Here is a 21,087-nt window from a genome sequence, read left to right as displayed (position 1 = left end):
ATAAGAACAACAACAATAATATTAATATTAATAGTAATTATTTTTAGTTAATTAATGGATCATTGAATTTACTTATATGTATTATTAATTTATTATTAATTAACTAATTAATAATTACTTTTATTACTTAATTTATTGGTTAGGATGCGGGAGGCATCCTTGCTAGGCTAACACTATTGTTAGGCTAACCCTAATGCTAGGTTAGTGCTAACATTATTGTTTGGCTAATGCTAATTTATGCTAATGCTAGGCTAATGTTAGCTAATGACATTTATTGGTAACTAATGCTAATACTAGTTATTGCTAAGCTAATGCAGTGCAGCGCACCTGCATCCTTACTTGAATTTTCATGGGGAAATGCAAATATTCTAGTTTTTATTAGTTCTTATTTTGGGGTATACACCATGTGGAAAAGTTAAAGAAATGAGGAACTTTAAATTACTTATTACGTTTTTTAATCTGTAATGTAACTGTAAAAACTATTTATTTTATTATAAATAATTGTCCTTCTGTAATGATGCAATTCTTGTAAACCTTTGATTGAGTGTTTGAAAATCAAAAAGACCTTTTTAGAAGTACTTACACATGATGGAGTGGGTACAAAACAATGTTTCTGCACACCTGCAATGAAAAAAGATGCAGAGATTATTATTTTTCAGTTGAAATGTCATCATATAGCATTTTAAAACTGTACATTGTTTTTTCCATGTATACAATCACTTACACTGCAGCTCACGATTGAGTCTTTCTAGAGAGAGGAGGATTTCCTGCTCCTCAAAGGAGATGTCGATGACTGGCTGCCTCTGTGTTTCAACACTTTCCAGGTCAGACCCTGTAAATCATACGCACATAGGTTATATAGCGCATAGAATTCTGGAAATGACATTGTATAACTTTATAAAATATATGTTAAGAATATATATAGAGAAAAACCTTCCTACCTTCATTTCGAAAGTCCCAGTCGTCTATATTTGATGGTTTGAGTTGCTGTACATTCAGGTTTATTGGCTACAGGAAATATAGAAAACATTATTATTATTATTATTATTATTGCTATTAACCACAATATAGACTGTAGAGTATCAATGCAGATTATACAGCAATCATCTCGGCCAGGGAAGGGCAACTTTTATCACAACGGTGTCACGAAAATGTGATTGACTGATCATCCGAGGGCGACTTTCATGTCAGAATTTAGAATAATGAGCAATTGGTATATTTAAACTCTCATTTCATCAGTTCCTCATTTTTTTATTCTTTGTTTTAAAGCGTTCAAATGTGTGTATTTTTGTTGCCATTTCGTGATCATTTTTCTGTGCTTTTGTGGTCATTTTATACACTTTATTTTACTCACATTTGTTGTCAATTTAGGTGTGTTTTGGGGTTTATTTTTGGGTGCTTTTGTTTTCATTTTGTGTATTTGTGTATAATTTAAAGGTTTTTTTTTATTGTTTGTGGGAGGGGATAATACAGTTGCTGGTTTGTAATAGGCTAAACATGGTGAGTGCACCTGTTTTTTTAAGCCAATTAATTGAAGCCTAACATAAAGGCCAATGATTGTCATTTATGACAATAGGTTGCTTTCACGTGACATCACATTGCTGCATTGCGAGAGCGCAAAATTCAGATGGAGGGCAGGAAGTGAAGTAGCTTGAGAATGTGAAATAATCACAATTCCCATGTTTTGTGTAGTTTACGGCTGCTCCAATCGTTCTAATGCCAGTGTTTGTAGCGGTTGTTAAGTAGGTAGCTTGTCATTAAATACTCATTTTCTAAGTAATGGTAATTGTTCATATGTGACAAACAAACCTCTTGTGTCCTTGACTGTCAGGCTAATGTTTGAAATTTAATCCTGGCAGCGCCACTGCACACACACACTTGCACTGACATACAGGCATCTGCATGCATGTACCTAAGGGGTCAGATGTCTGTTCGCTGGAGGCCAAGGCTGAGTGCAAGGGTTTCTAAAGCCGCTCCCTGGTTTATGTCCTTTAGTTGATGTTTTACCTACAAAAAAAACCCAACAAATTATTTAAAATTGTTAGTACCTCGAGTTTCCAAAAACAAAACTATAAATCATTGAATATGTTTGTCAGTATTGTGTTGAACTTGCTTGCAGTGAAGGCGTATTGTGAGTGCAGTCTAACAGGTGCTGCTTACATCGTGCAATACAAATTCCTAGAATCGTTTTCTTTTTTACCTTAGGGATCTTTTACTTTGAAAATGCATGAAAATATTTTTTGTCGAACATCTACAAAAATTAGTAAAAAATGACACAAATGTGCCTAACGAAAACAAAATCAACCCAATGATGAGGATATAGATTTTAAAATAGGAGGAAACATAAAACAATAATACTGCATTTCTAAATTAATATTCTAAATATCATGATATCAGTATTGTATATACAACAAACCAAGGCAACTGTACAGTATTAGACATGGGCATCTTTGATCAAAGTGGAAATGTCCCACTCCGTACTATACACTACAAACTCACTGAGTTTATATACTCTCTACTTTATATGACAAGTACGATTAGGATGATCGTTCCCACTGAAGTATATTTCCAAGTTTCCCAGGATGCATTTGGAACTTACGACGACAAAAACCTGAAGTACACTGAAGCTAAATATTTCTGTTGATTCTCCACCTTTGAAAGTTCTGAAAGCATTTAAGTGAGAAAGTGACCTAAAAGAATATCAACATGTGCTCATTTGTTACATAAAACCTGCGTAAACACATTTAATGCCGACCCTCCATTGTTCTACTGACCAAGCTTCCGGTTAACTTCAAAACAAGAGCCCTATTTACAAAAGCGTTGAAATAAACTAATGGAAGAAAAGAAGAGATGCTTTTATTTTTAAAAGGGATGTTTGATTTTTAGCTTGAAGCCGGTCCCAGGACCATTTTACATTCTGTTCGCAATGCATCATGGGACTGTTTAGTATGACTAGTGTGTCTACCATGCATTCTCAAAAAATGTCCCAATATAGTTTACATCTGGGTATTTCTCGTGTACTTAATCTTTCCATACTATCTAATGTGAACACACACATACTAAATTTGACGTCAGACTTAGTATGAGTAGTTTCCAACACAGCCCTTGTCTGCTTTGCTTTTAGTTGTGTAAATAACTAAGATATACTTTACCTTCCTTTGGCGTCAGGCCTCTACGAAGTCCTTGCCAGAGCTGAGTAACCTCTTCGTCTGTTGGAGTGAGCTGTAACGTCTTTGAACATGTCTCTCTTGCTCTGCTGTGGGCGTCCTGGTGTAACGAGGTGTAGAATTGTCCTCTGAGAATGTGGGGGTGAATGCTGATGGTAGAGGTGCGTATGCAGCATGGCTTCTGTCTGCTGGGGTTACATATGATGCTTGAGCCGCACCATATGGAGCCTTTTGATCACATGCTGTCCGTCCTTTCACCGCCTTCGTTCGAGGTGGTAGACGGGGCATGATGCTCTTCCCTTTGCTTTTGGCAATCCGATTCAGCTTGGCGGAGGATTGAGGTCGTACCAGAATGCGCTTTGGTGTTGTGGAGGAAACAGGAAATGCTCTGGCTGCGGCGGCATGCTCTCTCCTGGGGACCTCAAGGCCAGCTCTCCTGTTGCAGTCCTGTGGCACCGTGGCCTCATTTGTTTCATCTTGGACCAAGCTGACTTGAACCTCGACATCTGTCAAGGTATTTTTTGTAAAATGAGAAGTCGTGGCATCTGCAAGCCTGGGAGCTCTTGGGGGTGTGGTCGCAAGTGGCTGGTGGTCCTCGTAGTCGTTTCTTAACTGAATAAATTCAGCCGACTTGTTGGAGTTCCGCTTCTGAGCCTCTTCCTCCAAATCCAGCCAACGAACCTTCTTTCTAACTGCATTGCGGCCTTCTGTTTGTCCTGACTTTTCTTCAGATTGATTTTCTTTAAGGATTCTTTTAATGCACCCGACCTCATCCAATATATCCGAACGATCCGAGTGTGACTTCAACGTGCTCGCTCTTTGTAGCGATTCTGAGTTCATTTCTGCTTGGGGTTGTAAATTTGATCTTGTTGAGGTTATTGATGGATGCACTGAGGTATTGCTGCTGAGATAACAGATGATGCTTCTCTTGTGCCTTTTGCTGATCGTTTTCTTCTTTTACCACATTGTTTGTCAGGCTGTTGTTCAGGGAGATATTTTGAGACTGAAACAATATTGTGTTGCTGTTTTTGTCAGGCAAATGATCTTTTTCGGCTAACTGATCAATCACCGGTTTGTCATCAAGGATCACTTTCTGTTTGAGATCTTGCAAAGCTTCTAGTTTGGGACTTAAAACCTCAGATGACCTGGCGTGCATCACAAAGGGCTCACCAATATCTCCACAAAAGTTGTAGTTGTGTGGAGCTTTCTGAAACTCTTCATGACTTAGTGTTTCAAAGGGCGTAAACTCCCATGAAGGTTTAGAAACAAGGCGCCATTCAGTTTTGTCTTGGTTGTTGTGATTGCGTTTTGTCGGTTTCTTTGACCCCTCAACGCCGACACGGGTCAACCCTGCATAGGGAGCTAAGTCCAGTGTTGGATTGTACTGGCTGTGCAGGTCTGAAGAGGCTTTCTCCGTGTTCATTAACGATGAAAAGACCTGCTGATCTTTGTTTGTGTCGCAGACATCGTCCTCACACTCCAAACTGTCTTTAAACAAGAGGCAGTCAGACTGATGGATGTCCTGAAACAGAAAGCAAAGCCAAGATGATTAGAGAAAAAGTAATTATAGCTAATTATTCATATTGTTTTTCCTTTCTATTATTCATTAACACAGCTAATTTGGACAGTTGGATAGAGCTTTGGTAGACTTTTACATTCAAGTTAACATCAATGTGTAAAGTTGGTTTTACAATGGTTTAGTCCCGGACTCGGTCCGAATGGGTAAAGGACAAATGATAATTTTATTAACTTGTTTTGGCTCGGTTTGCATTAGAAACTGATCTTCTGATTCGTTCAAAACAACCTCTGGTGCAGTTGCATGAACTAACTGCTTGAGGGCGCCATTACTAGAGACTTCTCTCTGCAGAAAAATAGAAACCTGAAGAAGAGGCTCTCATCTATGGGTCAAAGCGAGCACTTAAGAGTGCACAGAAACTTGTGCCATCTCCGTTTGTTCTTTCACAACATTCAACAATGAAGCAGCAACAAGTTGACGTGCTTTTTGGTGGTTTTAAAGCCCTGTTTTGCGCTGTTGCCGGCTCTGCTGATCACCTACAGTATTAATGTTTGAGCTAACACATTTTCATTATTTATCTCACTTTTCTCATATTTAGCACATTTTCTTAACACATTTAACCACATATATAGAGGTTAAAAAAAAGCATTAAATCTAAATATTTAAATCTAAATATAAATGTGATATATAACATTTAGATATAGATTTACCATTTAGATATAACATACCATTTAGATTTAAATATTTAGATATAACATATACCATTTAGATTTAAATATTTAGATTTAATGCTTTTTTTTTTACCTCTATATATGTGGTTAAATGTTGTGCTTAATGTAGGAAAATGTGCTAAATATGAGAAAAGTGAGATAAATAATGAAAATGTGTTAGCTCAAACTTTTATGCTACATTTTTACACTTGGCACCGCATGCTTTTTTAACATGGCTTTGGCCTGTTTTAACGTTTATTTCTACCTTAAGACTGAGGTCCTCACCTCCATGCCAGCAGCTCTTCCGGCACTGTAGCCTCCTAATGCCAGTTTTAATTAACCATGAATTTGAAATGAAAATTAACAAGAATTTTGACAAAATACATTTATTTGTCAATATTTCATTTCAACCCACTCTCCATCATTTGTTTGGGGACATGTCTCATGTTGTAGGTGTTTGTTTCAGATGTTGATGGCTTGATGACAAAGGCAGGGGGCTCCCACTTAAAACACTGTGGCCCAAGGCAGTGCTACCTTTACCTCAGCTCTAATTGTCTGCAACAGAAAGGTCATTAAAAGTTAATCATGTAAAAAATATTAAAAATTACTATTATATACAAAAATAATCAAATAAGAAAAGTTCAAATGAACATCAGATTAGACAAGGCATTTGTTTCATTTACTATGTATTTATGCTGATATAACCTACAAGTGCAAATCAGCTCCTAGCAGTGTTCATAACACTGCTAGTAGCTGAATAAGAGTTTAAATTAATTTAAGTTAATGTCTAGCACAGACACACACGTCGGCGTGGACGATATGAGGGAAAAAATCATATCACGATTTATTCTTTGTAAAATCACGATCACGTCATGATTTTTTTCCTTCAAATCATTTAGACTATTTTAAAGTTATTTACCAATAAAACAAACCAATTCACTTACTTAAAATCATCGCCCTAAATGAAAAAAAGGAATAAAAGATCATTTAAGAAAATGTAATTTTCAATTTTTTTTAAAATTGTATGTAAGCAATTTATCAAACTGGTTCCAAGTACAATTAACATCAAACAAAAGGGCTGATATGTTCTCATAGTCACACACAGTCGTTTTACTTTGTTTGACTAAAGTGGTGCAACATTAGCATTAGCAACACTTGCTACATCAGGGCTCTATACTAACTTTTCCAGTGGTGGCACTGGTGCGACTAACTTTCTCAGTTGGTCGCACCAGCACAGAATTTAGTCGCACCTTTATTTCCTTTCTTTGAGCGGGGGTGGGGGTAGTGTACAGCATAGCCATGCATGCTGATGAATAGTTGACTTAACTGGCCTACTGTAGTTTTGTATGAAGTAAAGACTGACAATGACTCGAGATATATTTGCTGTTTAATTCTTAAAGTATGCTCTGAAGCTCCACAAAGAGGAAGTCAGACTTTCTTCCGGGCTGGAGGGCGGTGGTTAGCTGAAGATGTTTGACGCTGGTTAAGAACACCTTTCACATCTCCTGTCTGAACAAAAACAATAATACATGTGTGAGAAATATTAAACTGTTACATGGGTACTTTAAAATTATGCTATTTATTTATTATTTTACAATCTACAACTTTTTAGATCTATTATTATTGTTAATTACAGTGATTTATAATCAATATATTATTATTGTTAGTTTGTGTCTGGCAACAAATTATTACTTGAATGATCACTTTGATATGGTGCTATTTATTTATTACTTTCAAATTTATATATTTTTTGTCTTTTAAAAGAACAACAATAATAATAATAATTATTATTATTAGTTAATTAATGGATCATTAAATTAACTTATATGTATTTTTAATTTATTATTAATTAACTAATTAATAATAATAACTTTTATTACCTAATTTATTAGTGAGGATGCGGGAGGCATCCTTGCTAGGCTAATGCTAGGCTAACACTATTGTTAGGCTAACACTAATGCTAGGTTAGTGCTAACATTGTTGTTTGGTTAATGCTAACTTATGCTAATGCTAGCTAATGACATCTTTTGGTAACTAATGCTAATACTAGTTATTGCTAAGCTAATGCAGTGCAGCGCACCTGCATCTTCACTTGAATTTTCATGGGGAAATGCAAATATTCTAGTTTTTATTAGTTCTTATTTTGGGGTATACACCATGTAGAGAAGTTAGAGAAATGAGGAACTTTAAATTACTTATTACGTTTTTTAATCTGTACTGTAACTATAAAAACTCTTTATTTATTTATAAATAATTGTCCCTCTGTAATGATGCAATTCTTGTAAACCTTTGATTGAGTGTTTCAAAATCAAAAAGACCTTTTTAGAAGTACTTACACATGATGGAGTGGGTACAAAACAACGTTTCTGCACACCTGCAATGAAAAAAGAAGCAGATATTCTTATTTTTCAGTTGAATTGTCATCATATAGCATTTTAAAACTGTACATTGTTTTTTCTATGTATACAATCACTTACACTGCAGCTCACGATTGAGTCTTTCTAGAGAGATGAGGATTTCCTGCTCCTCAAAGGAAATGTCGATGACTGGCTGCCTCTGTGTTTGAACACTTTCCAGGTCAGACCCTGTAAATCATACGCACATAGGTTATATAGCACATGGAATACTGGAAATGACATTGTATAACTTTATAAAATATATGTTAAGAATATATATAGAGAAAAACCTTCCTACCTTCATTTCGAAAGTCCCAGCCGTCTATATTTGATGACTTGAGTTGCTGTGCATTCAGGTTTATTGGCTACAGGAAATAAAGAAAACATTATTATTATTATTATTGCTTTTATCACAACGGTGTCACAAAAATGTGATTGACTGATAATCCGAGGGCGACTTTCATGTCAGAATTTAGAATAATGAGCAATTGGTATATTTAAACTCTCATTTCATCAGTTCCTCATTTTATTATTGTTTGGTTTAAAGCGTTAATGTGTGTATTTTTGTTGCCATTTTGTGATCATTGTTCTGTGCTTCTGTGGTCATTTTGTAAACTTTATTTTACTCACATTTGTTGTCAATTTAGGTGTGTTTTGGGGATTATTTTTGGGTGCTTTTGTTTTCATTTTGTGTATTTTTATTGTCATTTTGTGTATTTGACCCTCATTTGTTGTCCATTTGTGTGTTTTTGAGTTAGTTATATATTTCACTGTCACTTTGTTTGTTTTTGGAGTCAATTTGGGCATTTACCCTTGGCCACCAGTTGCCCTTGTCTGTTCAAGGCCATTCACATGTATAAATGGGGATGTAAACAATAACAGTGAGCACATACAGAAGGTTTCCCCCATTTATTAAGTATGAAAACCTGCTCTGCAAAGTTGAGCCACAATATCTTGTCTTAATAAGTGTTGCTGATCACTTTTATAAACAAAAATTCACAAAGAGGCTTCAAACCTGACTCTACAAGTTCAAACTCATCCACTAAGACTGACTGACTAGGCTTTTGCAACTCAACACCCCACGGACACCGCTGTCCCCCATCACACACACACACACACACACACACAGTGGCGCCGCCAACCGGAATACTGTACGTACTGTTCAAGGTGTGGAAAAAAATAATAATTTAAAGGGTTTTTTTTTATTGTTTTTGGGAGGGGATAATACAGTTGCTGGTTTGTAATAGGCTAAACATGCTGAGTGCACCTGTTTTTTAAGCCAATTAATTGAAGCCTAACATAAAGGCCAATGATTGTCATTTATGACATTAGGTTGCTTTCACGTGACATCACATTGCTGCATTGCGAGAGCGCAAAATTCAGATGGAGGGCAGGAAGTGAAGTAGCTTGAGAATGTGAAATAATCAAAATTCCCATGTTTTGTGTAGTTTACGGCTGCTCCAATCGTTCTAATGCCAGTGTTTGTAGCGGTTGTTAAGTAGGTAGCTTGTCTCTCCCTTCTGGTAGGAGGTTTCGGTCCATCAGGACCAGAACCTCCAGACACAAAAACAGCTTCTTTCCCTCTGCCACCATCCACATGAACACACCCCAAGTCACCCACTGAACCCCCCCCCAACCCGATCACCACCTCCACCAGCTTGATACCTGCTGCACTGTATATATATATTTATATTTATCCTATTTATCCTTTATTCTCTATCTATCCTTTATTTATCCCTCATCCTTTATATTTATCATTATTATTATTATTATTATTGTTGCTGGGTTGTTCTTTGTTGTTTTGTTTTTATTTCTTTTATTTCTTTTTGTTGCTTGTTTTGTGCACCAACCACCAAGTCAAATTCCTTGTACTGTCCTTAAAACTGTACATGGCAAATAAAACATTTCTGATTCTGATTCTGATTAAATACTCATTTTCTAAGTAATGATAATTGTTTATATGTGACAAACAAACCTCTTGTGTCCTTGACTGTCAGGCTAATGTTTGAAATCTAATCCTGGCAGCGCCACTGCACACACACACTTACACTGACATACAGGCATCTGCATGCATGTACCTGAGGGGTCAGATGTCTGTTCCCTGGAGGCCAAGGCTGAGTGCAAGGGTTTCTAAAGCCGCTCCCTGGTGGTTTATATCCTTTAGTTGATGTTTTACCTACAAAAAAAAAAAAAAAAATTATTTCAAATTGTTAGTACCTCGAGTTTCCTAAAACAAAACTATAAATCATTGAATATGTTTGTCAGTATTGTGTTGAACTTGCTTGCAGTGAAGGCGTATTGTGAGTGCAGTCTAACAGGTGCTGCTTACATTATGTCATGCAATACAAATTCCTAGAATCGTTTACTTTTTTACCTTAGGGGTCTTTTACTTTGAAAATGCATGAAAATGTTTTTTGTCGAACATCTACAAAAATTAGTAAAAAATGACACAAATGTGCCTAACGAAAACGAAATCAACCCAATGATGAGGATATAGATTTTAAAATAGGAGGAAACATAAAACAATAATACTGCATTTCTAAATTAATATTCTAAATATCATGATATCAGTATTGTATATAAAACAAACCAAGGCAATTGTGCAGTTACAGTAATACAATGTCCCACTCTGTACTATACACTACAAACTCACTGAGTTTATATACTCTCTACTATATATGACAAGTATGATTAGGATGATGATTGTTCCCACTGAAGTATATTTCCAAGTTTCCCAGGATGCATTTGGAACTTACGACGACAAAAACCTGAAGAACACTGAAGCTAAATATCTCTGTTGATTCTCCACCTTTGAAAGTTCTGAAAGCATTTTAAGTGAGAAAGTGACCAAAAAGAATATCAACATGTGCTCATTTGTTACATAAAACCTGCGTAAACACATTTAATGCCGACCCTCCATTGTTCTACTGACCAAGCTTCCAGTTAACTTCAAAACAAGAGCCCTATTTACAAAAGCGTTGAAATAAACTAATGGAAGAAAAGAAGAGATGCTTTTATTTTGAAAAGGGGATGTTTGATTTTTAGCTTGAAGCCGGTCCCAGGACCATTTTACATTCCCTTCGCAATGCATCATGGGACTGTTGAGTATGACTAGTCTGTCTACCATGCATTCTCAAAAAATGTCCCAATATAGTTTACATATGGGTATTTCTCGTGTACTTAATCTTTCCATACTATCTAATGTGAACACACATACTAAATTTGACGTTAGACTTAGTATGAGTAGTTTCCAGCACAGCCCTTGTCTGCTTTGCTTTTAGTTGTTGTGTAAATAACTAAGATATACTTTACCTTCCTTTGGCGTCAGGCCTCTACGAAGTCCTTGCCAGAGCTGAGTAACCTCTTCGTCTGTGCGAGTGAGCTGTAACTTCTTTGAAGATGTCTCTCTTGCTCTGCTGTGGGCGTCCTGGTGTAACGAGGTGTGTGGGGTCTTAGAGTTGTTCTCTGAGAATGTGGGGGTGAATGCTGATGGTAGAGGTGCATATGCAGCATGGCTTCTGTCTGCTGGGGTTACATGTGATGCTTGAGCCGCACCATATGGAGCCTTTTGATCACATGCTGTCCGTCCTTTCACCGCCCTCGTTCGAGGTGGTAGACGGGGAATCATGCTCTTCCCTTTGCTTTTGGCAATTCGACTCAGCTCGGCGGCGGATTGAGTTCGTACCAGAATGCGCTTTGGTGTTGTGGAGGAAACAGGAAATGCTCTGGCTGCGGTGGCATGCTCTCTCCGGGGGACCTCAAGGCCAGCTCTCCTGTTGCAGTCCTGTGGCACCGTGACCTCATTTGTTTCATCTACGACCAAGCTGACTTGAACCCCGACCTCAGTCCAGGTCTTTTTTGTACGGCGAGAAGCCGTGGAGTCTGCAAGCCTGGGAGCTCCTGGGGGTGTGGTCGCTAGTGGCTGGTGGTCCTCGTAGTCGTTTCTTAACTGAATAAATTCAGCCGACTTGTTGGAGTTCTGCTTCTGAGCCTCTTCCTCCAAATGCAGCCAACGAACCTTCTTTCTCACTGCATTGCTACCTTCTGTTTTCTTAAACTTTGCTTCTGTTAATTCAATGCTGTCCCTTATTGTCTCTTGTTTTTTAAAGCCCAAATGTCCTGACTTTTTTTCATATTGATTTATTTTAAGGATTCCTTTAGTGCACCCGACCTCATCCGATATATCCGAACGTCCCCCTGAAATCTGAGTCACGTGTGATTCCTCCTCAGGACCAGCAGCAGCGTCCGAGTGTGACTTCAACGTGCTCGCACTTTGTAGCGATTCAAGGATCACTTTCTGTTTGAGATCCAGCAAAGCTTCTAGTTTGGGACTTAAAACCTCAGATGACCTGGCGTGCATCACAAAGGGCTCACCAATACCTCCACAAAAGTTGTAGTTGTGTGGAGCTTTCTGAAACTCTTCATGACTTAGTGTTTCAAAGGGCGTAAACTCCCATGAAGGTTTAGAAACATGGCGCCATTCAGTTTTGTCTCGGTTGTTGTGATTGCGTTTTGTCGGTTTCTTTGACGCCTCAACGCCGACAAGGGTCAACCCTGCATAGGGAGCTAAGTCCAATGTTGGATTGTACTGGCTGTGCAGGTTTGAAGAGGCTTTCTCCGCATTCATTAAAAATGATGAAAAGACTTGCTGATCTTTGTTTGTGTCGCAGACATCGTCCTCACACTCCAAACTGTCTTTAAACAAGAGGCAGTCAGACTGATGGATGTCCTGAAACAGAAAGCAAAGCCAAGATGTTTAGAGAAAAATTAATTATAGCTAATTATTCATATTGTTTTTCCTTTCTCTTATTCATTAACACAGCTAATTTGGACAGTCAGATAGAGCTTTGGTAGACTGTAACATTCCAGTTAACATCAATGTGTAAAGTTGGTTTCACAATGGTTTAGTCCTGGACTCGGTTCGAATGGGTAAAGGACAAATGATAATTTTATTAACTTGGTTTGGCTCGGTTTGCATTAGAAACTGATCTTCTGATTCGTTCAAAACAACCTCTGGTGCAGTTGCATGAACTAACTGCTTGAGGGCGCCATTACTAGAGTAGAGACTTCTCTCTGCAGAAAAACAGAAACCTGAAGAAGAGGCTCATCTATGGGTCAAAGCGAGGGCTTAAGAGTGCACAGAAACTTGTGCCATCTCCGTTTGTTCTTTCACAACATTCAACAATGAAGCAGCAACAAGTTGACGTGCTTTTTGGTGGTTTTAAAGCCCTGTTTTGCGCTGTTGCCGGCTCTGCTGATCACCTACAATCCCATGTACTTTACTCTACGTCATCTCTGATACTTGCTGTGTTTGTTCCGCTCTGAGAGCGGTTGTGTTCACGGCGCTCCTAAACAAACTAATGGATTTTGTTTTACAAATAGGAAATGTACCAATTACACAAATACATAATGCTTCAAAAACAAACACAGCATGTTTCACACATACAAAGAAGCATGTCTTCAAGTACAAAAGCAACAACATACAACTACAAAAAACTCGACTTTGGCCACTAATTTTTCACTTTGCAGATCCACACATAAATGCCAGTAAATTTTCTAAGAAATGTCCTGTTTTTTAGTTTGTACTTAAAGGATTTTTTTGCACTTGCTGTATTTGGTTGATTGGTGTGTTTCTTATTTGCAAAACAAAACAGTATAGCATTCGTTTGTAAACAATGTTTTTTGCAAACCACACTGAGTTTGTTTGTGAATCTTGAGTAAAACCCGTTTTATGCATTTGTGAGGTTTGACATGACTTTAGAACAGTGGGCTACCTGTGGGCTGGGATCCTGTTCTGGTTCCGTTTTGTTCTGCTCCTGAACAACGTCAGTGTTGGACTCCACAGCAGAAGGCAATGGGTGATGATGGGATGTAGAAACAGTGGCTGGTTCGATAGGAATTAAGCTGCTTGATGAGAAAAACAAGGAAGAGTTATGGAATAATCAATCCATAATCAATCAAAAACTTTAGTGAGAATATTAGTACAACTGCTCACCTGGCTCTGATGGTTTCCATAGACAGGCAGGAGGACTGGGAATGGGGCATATTGAAAGACCCTCCAATTTGTTTCATTGCATCGTCCAGATTGATGACCTTTCCACTGAAGGCTGGAATAGCTAAGAATAATAATTAATAAAAAAGAAAAGACATCAGTGAGTAGATATGCATGACAAAGTGCAAAAAACAGGTGCGTCTCGGATGCGACACCTGCAATTTCAAAAAAACTAAAATTAATCTTCCCAGTTTTTACAGAGGGATTCATTTTTAGATTGATTGAATGGTGATCAAGCCAATCATAGCCAGCCATTTGACAAAACCGTCATTCTGAGAAGGTAAACAAAGAGTTACAGTAACAGTGATGAGTAAAGTGTAAGTGGCAAAGAATTTGTAACAGGTGGTAAAAAAAATGGTCCAAAAGTGGCAAGAAAAGAGTGAAAAGTGACTGAAATGGGCCAATAGCAGTCAAGAGTGCCAGAAAAAAATTGACATAAAGGAGATACGAGTGGTATGTAATGGAAAAAGGTACTTATATGGATGAAAAGTGTCAAAAAATGGTTAAAGAATTGATAAAAATTGGATAAAAGTGTCAAAAAGAACTTACAAAAATGGACAACAATTAGGAAAAAGTAATATGTATTGACAAAAGGAAGCTAAAATTGAAATCTTCCAAAAGAATTTTGGGTAAAGGGGCAAAAATGGGACAGAGGAAGTTGCAATGTGGGCCAAAAAAAGGTAAGAAGTTAAAAGGTTTCTAAATTTTAAGGTTTTCTGTGGGATTTATAATTAAAATTAAGACATGAGGAGCCACATGTTGAGTATCACTGACTAATAACAGCTTTATCATGGTTTTAGTAAATTAATTTAATAAATTAAATTTGACGGTAGCCCTGCCCTTAGAACACCCTCACTTTTAAAATCACTGCTCCACCCCTGGTAAGAGATCGACTTTTTAAATTTCAAACGACTCACTTGGTCTACGTTTCTGTGCAGGAGGCTGATTGGCTCTCCGGCAGCGCTCGGTGGCGTCCTGGATCTGCTCCCGGCGTTGCTGTAGGATCTTTTCCTCTCGACGCCTCTCCTGCATGTTCCACTGTCTGCGTCTATCGTCCAACTTCCTGTGAATAAAGGAAACAACAGACATTTTATTTTGAATTTATTGATTATTTCAAAGGGACGAAGCACATTAATAAACAGACATGCTGTAAATTATGGGGCATCGATTGTAAAGTTGTGCATTCTAAAATAAACAAATTTATAGCAACAAACCATGTTTAAAAAAGATATATGAATTTTTACTTTTGACCAGATTTACAGCAATATTTGTAAGTTTTTGTTATATTTACTTTTCTCGTCAAAATATGTCAATAGTAAATCTAAATGTAATCTTAAATCTAAATCTAAACATTAAATTTAAATCAAAATGTTACATTTAAATATAAATGTGAAATCTAAATGCTAAATGTAAAATTGTTCTGTTAGATTTAACATTTAGATCTAACATTTAGCATTTAGATTTAACATTCATATTTAAATGTAACATTTAGATTTAATATTTAACATTTAGATTTAGATTTAACATTGACATGTATTTTCTTTAAAAGAAAGAAATATCACAAATTTCGCAAATATTGCTGTAAATCTAGTCAAAAGTAACATGAAAAATTCACATACGTTTTTAAAACGTTTATTTTAGCATGCACAACTTTACAATCGACACCCCATACTGAATGAGCCAGAGTTAGCCAAAAGAGGCTCGTTTTCAACTGGTGTTTGTGGCCAGATTTTAAAAGGCAAACTTGAATGTAAAAGGTATTCAAATACAGAGAGAATACAACATGATTAAAAAGAACAAACAAAATATTTACAGATAAAAAAAGAGCACCAAGCCTGGACTAAAACTCTCAGAATTGCCAAATTACACCTAATGTGGCCAAACTTTATAGTGAGAAACACCAGTAAAGCCCTGAACCAGAACTAGAGCACTACAACATGCAGCACAGCATTGTTGATTTACACAGTAATCATTTAGTCTTATGACTAAAATTTAGTTTCAGCCAAAATATAGTCATCAGGACTATTTCAGTTATAGTCTGGTTTTACTCATTTAAATGACATTTGGTTTTTAGTAGACTAAAATATACTTTTATCACAGCAGGGCCACAAAAAAGTGTTTGTTTGATCAGAGGACCACATGATGAACATTCATGTCAGCATTTAGAATAATGAGCAATCTGAGCATTAACACAGGAAAGAATAAAAGGCTTTTATAGTAACTTTGTGTTTTTTCTCTCATTCTGTCTATGTTTGTTGTTGTCTTGCTCAGTGTGAGGAATTTTGTGCATTTATGTTGTCTTTTTGTGTATTTTTCCTGTAAATTATGTTTTTGGAGTTATATTGTGTATTTGTGCTGTCATTTGGCGTTTTATAGAGTAATTTTTTATTTATTTCTATTGTTTGTGAGTACTGTGGGTTTGCTGAGTCATTTTTTGTGTTTTTGTTTTGTTTTTTTGTGTTTTTGTTTTGTTTTTTATACTTTAGTTGTCATTTTCTGTGATTTTATATATTTCTGAGTAAATTTGTGTTTTACTGTTGTAGTTTTGTACATTTTTGCTGTAGTTTTGTGTTTTTGAAAACTTTTCTGTATTTTTCTTTTGCATTTTACTGTATTTTCCTGCAATGTTGTAATTATTTGTGTTTTTTAATGTATTCTTGCTTTTGTTTTGTGTATTTTTCTGTCATTTTGTACGTTTACTTTGGGGACCGCATTAAATTAGACCGAGGACCGCATGTGACCCCCTGGCCGCCAGTTGCCTATTTCTGATATAAAGCATAACAGTTCATGCATTTTTAAAAAAGTTTAATTTACCATTGATCAACCTGATATGGGATGTTATTGTCTGTAAACACACACATTTCCACCAAGTCCCTGAATTTAACAAGAGTCAGGGACTGTAATAAAGTTTATGATACATACAATGAACAGTGCAGATAGTTGTTGATCATCAGTAGATAATAATTTAAGTGCAGTGTATTATCAGCTATCATTTAAAAAAGATTATCCATGGTCCTTAATCATCACTCTCTTCTTTAAAATAGTTGACCTGTCTGTGGGTTATTACATAACCAATCCTGAACTCTGTTTTCTTCTAATCTAGCCTCAAACTCCCATGCTCCCAGGCCTCTACATATCATTTTAGAAACAAATATATTTAGATGGCTAAAAATATCTGTGATGGATTTTAAATCAACACAAAGGTGACGGTTGGGTGACTACTACTGCACTCACTGCTTTCATCGCTACACAGAGAATAATCCACAGATAAAAGCCAGAGAAGGAAATCGAACAAATAAAAAACATTTAAACACTGACCTTCTGTGACTGTTGGTTTCCTGGCAAAACTTGCGATTCTTGTCTTTGCATTCTTTTTGCTCCTCTACCAAAAGTTGTCGTTCACTTTCGACGGTTTTGTCTGCTCTCAGGATGGGATTTCTGAACAAGATCAAGTCAGAAATAATAATAATAAAATAACAATGGGGGGGTAGAAAGAAAAGTACTAGGAGATTGATCAAAATAAATTAACAAATGCATAAATAAATGCATTTTTAAATATGAATTTAACAACAAAAAAAACAATTAATTAAGGGAAATGATTGATCAATCATAGTTAGTTGATGTTTAAATGTTAATGAAACAACTTAGGAATAATGAAAAAAAATTAAAAAAAAGACTCAACGCAAGCCAGCAAACAAATATATCAGCTCATATTTAACAATAGGGAAACAAGTAGAAATAAAATGACTGGATGATTGATAAAAAAAATACATGTAAAACATCAGTTTAATTAAAAATCAGTCACACAATTGGTAATTTTGGAATATTGACGTTCAAACATTGTAACAATAACAATACATGTTATTGTGGTTTGCTTGATAAAATAAAAACATAAAGAGCAAAAACAATAAATACTAATTGTTTAATACTGTTTTCGGAGGAACAAGTGGGTCAGAATTTGGATGGACATGAATAAATAAATACATAAAATAAATAAATAGATAAATAATATTTTTTTTTAAATAAAATCCACATCATGTTTAAATAAATAGTAGGTTTGTGCCATTTAAGGGACCTCACGATTAGATTTTGATTCAGGGTACTACGATTCAACAATTATTATGATATTAACGATTATCACGATTTTTTTTATGCATATTTTTTAATTTTTCTCATTTTGTGGCTATTTCATATACTTTTAAACAAGGTATATGTGTCGGTTATGTACCATTAATTAAGTTTATTATTTATTTATTTTATTTTATTTTTTATTTTATCTATTTAATTTTTTTATTTACCATTTATTTGTAATCATATTACAAAATAAATCGCTATTATTCTAATAATCGATATATTAGCACACTTCTAATAAATCTTGCATTAAGACTTAAGGAAAGCATTATAAAACTATATAAATTAAACGAGTGGATGAAGCTAACAACATAATGTTACTAATCATAATAATTCATCATCATATAATAAACCAAAGCATGAAGAATACATTTGGTAGAAGTAGCAGTCCTGGCGGCCCTGCCTGGTCCTGGTCATGGTCCTGTTTCCTGGTCCGATCTGAACTCCGTTTAAAGCATAAGTCATTCCGCCAGAAAAACACGGTAACATCAACTAAAAGATAAGCTGTAGCTTGTGTGAATATTTTAATAAAACAAAGAAACATAGACCTCACAGTGTAGTCTGTTAACTTATAGAATTTCGAAGCCACTTTCAACACAACAGCGTCTGTTGTGTTGTCTCCTTAGCAACCGCTTGAGAACTGACTTTACTTTGAAGTCCAGCAGAGGGCGTCATATTTAAAGGGATATTTTTATTTATTTATTTATTGTCTGTAGGAACATACAAAATAATAACAAAAACACACAAATCGTCAACAAACATACACAAAATGACACTAAAGAGTCACAAATCAACACAAAAACACACAAAGAACAAAGCATTCTTTGTTCTTTCCTGTATTAATGCTCAGATTAATCTCATGTCACATTTTCCCTTGACAAACTTGAAAATGAAAAATAATCTTTTGAAAATCCCAAAAAGGTTTATTTTCACTAAAAGTAAAAAAAAAACCATTAAATATAATAATAATAATAATAATAATAAAAACATTCTGTACAGTGTTTACTATTATGACTTCATATGAATGAAGTGCTTAGCAAATATATATGTTGTGTCCAGTGAGACCTGCAGTTAGTTGTTAAAATTCACTGGTGAAAGATTAAACTAGTCCTTTAACTTAAAATAGAAAAACACTAAAATGTTGTGCTTTTAGCATTATGGAAGCACATTGTCTGGAAACCTCTTCTGAGTTATTTAGAAGTAAATTACATTTGATATGTAATGTTAAGGTAATACAGTCCTCCCGACTTGATAAGTATTAATCAATACAGGATACAACATGTTCTCTTGTTGCTCAGCAACCATCTAACCATGCCTTTATTTGGTGACTTAGCCTAACTTCTCTCTATATATACAGTATATAATTATTATATATTATAATATAATATAATAATAATAAATATAATGCAAGCCATTCAGAAAATTAAATATATTAAATACAATGTGATTTTCTGGATTTTTTTTTTCTCATTTTGTCTCTCATAGTTGAAGTATATCAATGAAAAAAATTACTGGCCTCTCTTGTCTTTTTAAAAGGGAGAACTTGCACAAATATGCACAATGTATATATATATATATATATATATATATATATATATATATATATATATATATATATATATGAAAGACTATAATAAAATACTGTATCGGTTTTTGTGTTCCTTAACTGTTCTAAGTTGGCAGTGTGGGGCCCCCAAAAGGTATCCTGCTTAGGGCCCCAATATGTGTAGGTCAGGCCCTGGTTACACCCCTCATTGTAACGTCAGTGTTGCATCATGTGTGGCACTAATCTTCCTCCATACAGCCTCCTCCCTCCGACAGTGACGCTAGTTCCTGCAGGAATAAAGCACCGCGGGTTCCGGGTTGTTGGTGGACACAAAGCCTGAATGTGATCCGGGTGGAGGAGCCGATGATGTGAGCTCTGTCGGGTGTGTGGTGGAGCCCAGGGCTGGGGGATGCTGTGATGCCTGCTCCCGGCCTATGAGAGCCGATGCCTGGCTCAGCAGCACCACGGACAGCGACCATGACGCGGTTGCGCAGGAAGGCTCTGGTGGCTCTCTTCCTCTTCACGCTCTTCATCTTCGGGACCATGATGGGCCAAAACAATCCATGTAAGTAAAGCCTCTCATTTACACAGAAAGAATCTGAACATGTTCAATGTAAAAATAAAGATGACTTTTATACTAATGACTGTGAATTATCTTGTGTTTGATTGCAGAGTTTTGCTTCAGAGGAGAATCAGACAGTTCCAGATGTTCGTCACCAGCACTGCAGTGTTTACACAGACTGCTTTGGTTTCAATTTTATACAAAAAACTGTTGAACTTTCAACTCACTTTCCATCAGAATCCAGCTCATCTTCATCACTGGGATGTTTCTTCATCAGTTCTTCATACAGACTGACACAGCTCACACATGGAGAAGATGATTTATGGAATATGACATTTAGACTTTTCCTTTTCTAAACAGTATGATGCATACATCCCAACCCAAATTTCAAGTATTTTTTAGTTTAACTTGAGCCAATTTCTATCAATAAATTGCTAATGTATTATTATTATAACTATTACTATTATTATTTTACATCAGGTTTTTGTTATGGTTCATGTTGATTTATTGATCATTTACAACCTAATGGTTCCCAGTGCTCTCCCAGTAGGTGTGACGTGGACATCTGCACACATAATGGTTTATAAGTGAATGCACTCGTTCATGTGTGTAGTTATGTGTGCTAAGCATAACTACATACATATATATATATATATATATATATATTGTACAGTATAATAAAATGTTATTTCTTGTCTATACAGTGTCTGTGAGTATTTATTAGTGGAGTACCTATACCAGGCTTAACTCTAACTACACTCATCCATGAACCCTCACCAATTCATTTGATTTAATTTAATTTTGAACATAAATACAACAGCAGTGTATTTACTACAATGAAAATGCTAATAATAGTAATTTAGAAAACAATCAAACAAAGCAAAGTGAGAATAAATGATTAAAATCCTGCACATGAAGCCTGTACATATTAAAAAAGGAGTAGGAGGAAGTAGAAACGTATATGATCATAACCCTTGTACTAACAAATAACTTTGGGCTTTAAAGTG

General features: G+C 35.8%; 1 protein-coding gene across 1 annotated transcript; it reads right to left on the bottom strand.

Annotated features, from left to right (window-relative positions):
- Positions 1-716: 716 nt before the first annotated feature.
- Positions 717-18,623, bottom strand: LOC114472631 (uncharacterized). The gene is made up of 10 exons (XM_028461941.1): positions 18,343-18,623; positions 17,160-17,279; positions 14,759-14,904; positions 13,785-13,905; positions 13,564-13,696; positions 11,102-12,518; positions 9,868-9,965; positions 8,088-8,154; positions 7,871-7,978; positions 717-832 (listed from the first exon to the last, which is right to left on the bottom strand). Exons 1-10 carry the CDS (start codon positions 18,459-18,461, stop codon positions 717-719), a joined length of 2,445 nt encoding a protein of 814 aa, XP_028317742.1. The 5' UTR covers positions 18,462-18,623.
- Between the last annotated feature and the right edge of the window lie 2,464 nt (positions 18,624-21,087).

Source organism: Gouania willdenowi, chromosome 11 (assembly GCF_900634775.1).
Source record: "Gouania willdenowi chromosome 11, fGouWil2.1, whole genome shotgun sequence".
NCBI classification, from domain to species: domain Eukaryota; kingdom Metazoa; phylum Chordata; class Actinopteri; order Blenniiformes; family Gobiesocidae; genus Gouania; species Gouania willdenowi.
Note: the sequence above shows the minus strand (reverse complement) of the source record. Positions and strands in the feature narration are given on the sequence as shown.

Coding starts and splice junctions, on each gene's coding strand:
- LOC114472631 (XM_028461941.1), bottom strand. CDS start 18,461: ATGTTACCGTGTTTTTCTGGCGGAATGACTTATGCTTTAAACGGAGTT. Junction 13,906..14,758: donor TGCACAGAAACGTAGACCAA/GTGAGTCGTTTG, acceptor TATTATTCTTAG/CTATTCCAGCCTTCAGTGGA. Junction 833..7,870: donor ACTCAATCGTGAGCTGCAGT/GTAAGTGATTGT, acceptor TATGATTTACAG/GGTCTGACCTGGAAAGTGTT.